Raw genomic sequence first — 6,810 nt, 5'->3', positions numbered from 1 at the left:
CCTGTCTAGTCCTTCGAATCCGAACCCTCGGACGGGAGCGCCGCCGCGCTTCCCAAGCGGCGCACTATCCAGTGCGCCACCGGGCCGGCCCGTTTTTATATATTTTTAAGTTTTTTCATAATGGCTATTCTGAGAATTACGTTTAACATCCTAACTTTATAACAATCTAGTTTGAATTGATACCATTTAGCTTTCATAGCATACAAAAACTCAGCTGTTATATAGCTTCACAGACACACACCTCTTTGTTATTCCCATGTTACTTTTTGTTACAAATTATATCTTTCTGCATTGTGTTACCTTTACTGGTGTTCTTTATTTCTTCATTTGGCTTTAAGTTACTCTTTATTGTCCTTTCATTTCAGCCTGAAGGACTCTCTTTAGCATTTCTTACAGGGGAGGTGTGTAATGACAAACCCTCCTAGCTTTTCTTTATTTGAGAATTTCTTAATTTTGCTTTCATTTTCTAAGGCTAGTTTTATTGGATATAAAATTCTTGGTTGACAGTTTTTTTGTTTCAGTACCTCAAATATAACATACCACTGCCTTCTGTCCTCCAGTGTGTCTGATGAGAAATTCATTGTTAATCTTACTGTGGAACCTTTGTACATGACATGTTGCTTCTCACTTACTGCTTTCATGATTCTGCCCTTGTATTTGGCTACTTTGATAGTTTGTGTATGTGTCTCAGCATGGATCTCTTTGAGTTTTCCTATGTGTAGTTTGTTTTAGTGCCTTTCATAAAATTTGGAAAGTTTCTGGCCATTGTATCTTTATATACTCTTTCTTCCCCTTTCTCTTTACTCTCCTTCTGGGACTCTCATGTGAATATGTTGGTAAGCTTTGTGATATCCCACAGATCCCTTACACTCTGTTCATTTTTCTTCCTTCTCTTTTTCTTCTCTTCAGACTGGATAATTTCAATTGACTTTTCTTCAAATACACCAATTCATTCTTTTGCCTGCTCAAATCTGCTGTTGAACCCCTGTAGTGATTTTAATTTCAGCCATTGTACTTTTCAGCTCCAAAATTTTTATTTGGTTCCTTTTTATAATTTCTATTTCCTTTTTGGTACTTTTTGTTCATTGAGAAATTATTCTCCTGGTTTCCTTAAGTTCTTTGTTAATGGTTTCTGTTAGTTGTTTTGGCATATTTAAGACAAATGATTTAAAGTCTTTGTATAGCAAGGCCAATGTCTGGGCTTCCTGAGGGACAGTTTTTGACAGGTGATTTTTTTTCCTGTAAATGGGCCATACTTTTCTTCTTTGCATGCCTCATAATTTTTTGTTGAATAATGGAATATTATAATGTGGTTAACTCTGGAAGTCAGATTTTCCTTCCCCAGTTTGCTGCTTTTGCTTGTCATGAGCTACAGTCATCTATTTAGTGATTTTCAAAGTTATTTTTTGCAAAGATTTCCTATTGTGTTTGGTCACTGAAGTGTTCATTCCATTGCCTCAGTGGTAAGCTGAGATTTCCTGGAAGAGAGTTTTTTACACACCTAAATTTAGTAGCCTTTTTCTTTGTCAGTCAACTCCCTTCTTGTTATAAATTCTTGACTATATTCCTTAGTTCCAAAAAAGTTGTTCTGAGTGTCATTGATGGTATAGTGATAAGCATAACTGCCTTCCAAAAAAGTTGTTCTGACATTTTTGTCAGCTTAATTGTTGCTTCAGTGGGGAGACAGATCCTTAGAGCTCTGTATTTCTTTATTTTCAGTGGTGTTACTCCTCCCTACCTCCCCATGAATGTGTATGTGGGTGTGTTTGTGTGTATTTTATTGTGGTAAGTAGCACATGCCATTAAATTTACTATCTTAATCATTTTTAAGTATATAATCCATTAGCATTAAGTATGTTCATATTGTTGTGCAGCAGATCCCTAGAACTTTTTCATCTTGCAACACTGAAACTCTGTACCCGTTTAATACTAATTCCTCCCCTACCTTTGTACTTTGTTTTTATAATTTTGACTACGTTAGGTACCTCACATGAGTGAAGTGATATAGTATTTGTCCTTTTGTGACCGGCTTATTTCACTTAGCATAATATCCTCAAGGTTCATTCATGTTGTAGCATGTGGCAGGATTTCCTTTTTAAAGGCTGAGTAATATTCCTTTGTATGTATGTACCATATTTTCTTTCTCCATTCATCTGTCAGTGGACATTTGAATTGCTTCTACCTCTTGGCTATCATGAATAAAGCTGCAATGAACATGGGTGTACAGATACCTCTTTGAGATCCTGCTTTGAATTCTTTTGGATATATATCCAGGAGGGGGATTGCTGGATCATATGGTAATTATATTTTTTTAATTTTTGAGAAGCCTCTATACTGTTTTCCATAATGACTGCACTATTTTACATTCCCACCAATCGTGCACAAGGATTCCAAGGCAGGTGGTATCGATTATTTCAATTTTATGGGTAAAAGTACTAAGACTCAGAGAAGTTTTCCTAGGCCACTAGTGAGTCAGTTCAAGATTTCAAAGTAATTACCTGACCCTGAGGCTCGAGGTCTTTCTACCATGCCAAACTTCTTTCCTTAAGGTGGAAAAACCTTTCAGACCCAGTAAAATAGCACTGACAACTACTGGGGTTAGTTGAAATAGGCCTTTCCTCAAAGAACAGTGTTACCATTAGTCATTTATTTCTAGGGACAATCACATTAGTCATTTATTTCTAGGGACAATCAGATACCTCTCTTTCTTAAAAGGAAAATTCTTTAGGATGTCAGGAGGCAGAGGTTTTACCTCATTGCTCAAGGGCGAAGGCCTGAAAAATAGACTCATTTTTCTACAAAGAGGCCCTTCTGGAACGAAGTAAGAGGCTAGATCCCTCTGATTAAGTAGAATTCCAGAGAAGTTTGAAGCTGATCAGTAGGAGAAATGGGATTAGGGTTATGAGGAGGAAGTTTTTACCCTCTCACTTTGCTTCTCTTGTAGGTTTAGCAGCAGCAGCAGAATTTAACCTTATCAGTAGAACCTTTCTAGACCATCTTCCCATTTGTGTGTTGCATGTGGATTGTGAGGAGAGTGATAAAACTGTTTGTATGTGTTAGTTTTAGATGGAATATTTGTGTATGTGTATTTTGTCATTCCGATCATGCAATTCCAGTACTCTTGTTCCCAGTTCAGCCCAAGTGGTCTTTTCTCTTTGTGTGAATTCAGTGTGTACCATTTATTTTTTCATTCATTCAGCAGGCACTTACTGAGAACCTACTCCGCGTTGTGTTAGGCTCCCTTAATATGAAATATAATAATACATATCACTGCCCTCATGGTAAATTGGGGGCAACATGTTTACTAATAAGCTCTGCATGACAGATAACTCCACTGAAGGTATGCACAGGATGCTATGGAGAGCTGAGAAGGAGGCATCTGAATCAGATTAGGAGAGTAGGGGAAGGCTTATTGCAGGAGCTGAATTTTGAAGAGTTGAGTAAAGTAACTCATGAAGTTACTCACTAAGTGGATGTTGGGTGAATGAATCAGAATTATGTGACTCTGGGAGAAGGACATTTGCAGCAAGGGTGCAAAGGTAGAAAGGCATGAAATACATGTGGCCCATTCAGGGACTCCTGCAGTTGAGTATGGATTAAGTAAAGGGTGCACTTGTAGGGGTGTGGGAGGAGCTGAAGTAGGTATCATTCTGTCTTCACCCTTTTGGATGAGATCTCAGTTTACCCTGCTTTCCCTTCTCCCTGCAGTCTACCCTTCCCTGGAGTCTGATGATGATGACCCTGCTTTGAAATATCGGCCCAAGAAAAAGAAGAATTCAGATGATGCTCCATGGAGTCCTAAAGGTGATCCAGTATTTTGTCCCTTAAACTGTAGGGGTGGTCCAGGGGAAAAATAGGCTGGGAATAGAAGGGACATTTAATGTAAGACGACCTGATTCATTCACTCATTTGTTTATTCAGCAAACATTTATTGTCTGTTGTGTGCCAGGCACCATGTTAGGTGCAGGAGCTAAAATGATCCATAAGACACAGAGTTTATGTAATCAGTCCAGGAAAACCAGAGATAATGGAGCATGTTGCTTTTGACATTACATGGCTCGAGATGAAAGGAGGAAAACCTGGAACAGATTTCAGCAAGCAGTCTAAGGCTTCTAAGAACATTCTGATACCATCTTCCCAGCCCTCTGGTAATTTGGTGTCAAGGAGGGAGAATCTGCTGACTGTTGAGCTCTGCAAGGCCCAAGACTGAGAGGCCATCTCTGAGGAAGAAAAGAAGAATGATCATTGAGTTAAACATGTAATTTAGAGAATGCTAAAAGAATTTTCTTCATCTCATCAGCTGGGTGGTTTTCACATTGGAGAGTGTATCAGTTAGCTTTGCCACTTAACAAACTACCCAAAACTTAGTGGATTAAAACAACAGTTGATCATTTCTCATGTTTCTGTAGGTTGGCTGAGCTGTTCTTCTAGTCTAAATTGGCTTGACTGGGGCTAAATAATTTTAAAAGATCACCCTCCGGTGTCTGGGACCTAAGTTGGATGTCTAGGGCCTCTTTCCACATTGCCTTTCATCCACTGGGAGGCCAGAAGGGTTTCTACCAGCAAGAGGGCAATTCCCAGGATGCAAGTGCTTTTCAAGCCCTTGCTTGTGTCATGTTTGCTATTGTCCCATTGGCCAAAGCAAGATCCATGGCCAATCCTTGATGCCAGGAGTGGAGGAATAAATTACAGCTCTTGAGAGAAGAGCTGTAAAGTCACATTGTAAAGGAGCATGCATATAAGTAGGTACAACCAAACTGAGGCCATTATGCAACAGTCTGCCATAGAAGGCACTAGGATCTCAGTACCTGTGGTTCCACAGGAAATAAAGGGCCTGCTGTTCCTGCCCAGCTTTATTTGGCCTTTCTGGTGTTTGCTTGGGGTTGGAGGAGTGGGGCATCAAGACATTCCTGGAAAGTGCTCTCTTAGTGAGTCAATCAGCAAATGTTTTGTTTTGTTTTTTTAAATTTAGGCCTATTTTTATTTTTTTTCTCCTATAGTTTCTAGCTTTATTTTTTATGGTAGTATGGAGGAGTTTAGGATAAAAAGCAATGTTCTTCTTCCCCAGCTATCCCCACCTTCAATCCTATGCCTGAGAGGCAGCCTCATAGTTTTCATTTTCCTGGTAGATAACCTCCAAAACTCAAGATAATAGAGTTTATACCACCATTTCTTGATTTATCAACTTAACCACTATTTCTTCTTTCATCAACTTCTGTCAATCATTCTTGATTACTCACTTTGTAAGATATGGATATTAGTGCACCTACTGTTTGTTCTCTCCTCCATCCTTCTATGAACCACACTTTTTCATTTATACAGTCAAGGTTGTTAACATATACATTATCTTATGATTAATACTCTACATGGACTAGAGGTTGACTGTAAAAATTGAAAACCAATAAATATATCTGGACTTTTAAAATTAATATTATATCATAAGCATGTTCCTGTGCCACTGTTCATAAATAATATATATATATTTTTTTGTCCTTTTTGTGACCGGTAAGGGGATCGCAACCCTTGGCTTGGTGTCGCCCACACCACACTCAGCCAGTGAGTGCACCAGCCATCCCTATATAGGATCTGAACCCGCGGCGGGAGTGTCGCTGCTCTCCCAGCGCCGCACTATCCCGAGTGTGCCACGGGGTCGGCCCATAAATAATATTTTTAATGGCTACTAAATATCTATTCCGTGGATATACCTAATTTACCGAACATCTCCTTCAATGTAAGGCATTTAGGCTATTGCCAAATTTTTGCAATTAGTGGTAACATTTGAGGTGAACATCTTTATATGTAAGTGTTTATATCTCTGATTATTTACTTAGTATGTATCCCCATGAAACCTTAGAAGGGCCAAAGTATGTGAGGATATACAGTGAAAATTCTTCCTCCTATTCCTGATCCACAGCCTTCCGATTCCCCTCTTGAGTCAACTAGTGTTACCAGTTTCTTGTTTATCCTTTCAGAGATAGTTTATACATATACAAGCAAATACACATGTATATTTTCTTTCCCCCTTTTTTTACTCAGTCGGAAACATACTTTATACACTGTTATGCACTTTGCTTTTCTCACTTAATAATATATGTTAGAGATTGTTTACACTCCCACAAGCAGTGCATGAGAGTGCCTGTTTCCTTACACCCTTGTCAACACAGTTTAACTTGAACGTTTTAAAAGCTCTAGATATGTATTGCCAAATTGCTTTCCAGAAAGGTTGTACCAATTTACTCCCACTAGCCATGTGTGAGAGTACTTGTTTATGAAATCCTTGCAGGTGTTGACCATATCAATTAGGAATAGTGTTTGCCTGTGAGTAACAGGAGCCTCTCAAGCATCCTTAGTGAATTCTTATTCACTCAGGGTCATGAGATGGCTACTTCACTTCCAGCATCAGTGTCTGGTCAGGAAGAAGTGGGAAAGCAAAAGGAATAGGCTGGCTGAACACCCTCCCTCCGCAAGGAGTTTTAAGTTCCACTTCTTTTTAATGTCTCTTTGGCCAAAATTGTGTCAATTGGTCAAGGCTATCTGTCAGAGAGGCCAGAAAGTGTAGTTTTTATCTAGGCATATTGTTGTCCCACAAAATTAGGGTTTTTGTTAGTAAGCATGAAAGAGAGGATGACACTTGGTAAGAATGAGCAGTTTCTACCATGAGTTTTTGATTTTTGGTAATTAACAAGCAAACAACAATATCTCCTTGATTTAATTTGCGTATCTTTAAGTATTTCCTCTATACTTGTATTAGCATTAGAATTTCTTCTTTTCTAAATTGTTGCTGTCGTTTGCCCATTTATCCATGTGAGT

General features: G+C 38.8%; 1 protein-coding gene across 1 annotated transcript in view; it reads left to right on the top strand.

Annotated features, from left to right (window-relative positions):
- LOC103606305 (histone lysine demethylase PHF8) overlaps positions 1 to 4,393 on the top strand; it is an 82,546-nt gene extending 78,153 nt beyond the window's left edge. The window contains exon 18 of the mRNA XM_008590919.1: positions 3,709 to 4,393. Coding sequence (XP_008589141.1) covers positions 3,709 to 3,857 — 149 coding nt within the window. The 3' untranslated portion in view covers positions 3,858 to 4,393. The remainder of the gene's footprint in view (positions 1 to 3,708) is intronic.
- The last annotated feature ends 2,417 nt before the right edge of the window (positions 4,394 to 6,810 follow it).

The sequence above is a fragment of the Galeopterus variegatus genome, unplaced genomic scaffold (genome assembly GCF_000696425.1).
Source record: "Galeopterus variegatus unplaced genomic scaffold, G_variegatus-3.0.2 Scaffold6453, whole genome shotgun sequence".
Classification (NCBI taxonomy): Eukaryota; Metazoa; Chordata; class Mammalia; order Dermoptera; family Cynocephalidae; genus Galeopterus; species Galeopterus variegatus.
Note: the sequence above shows the minus strand (reverse complement) of the source record. Positions and strands in the feature narration are given on the sequence as shown.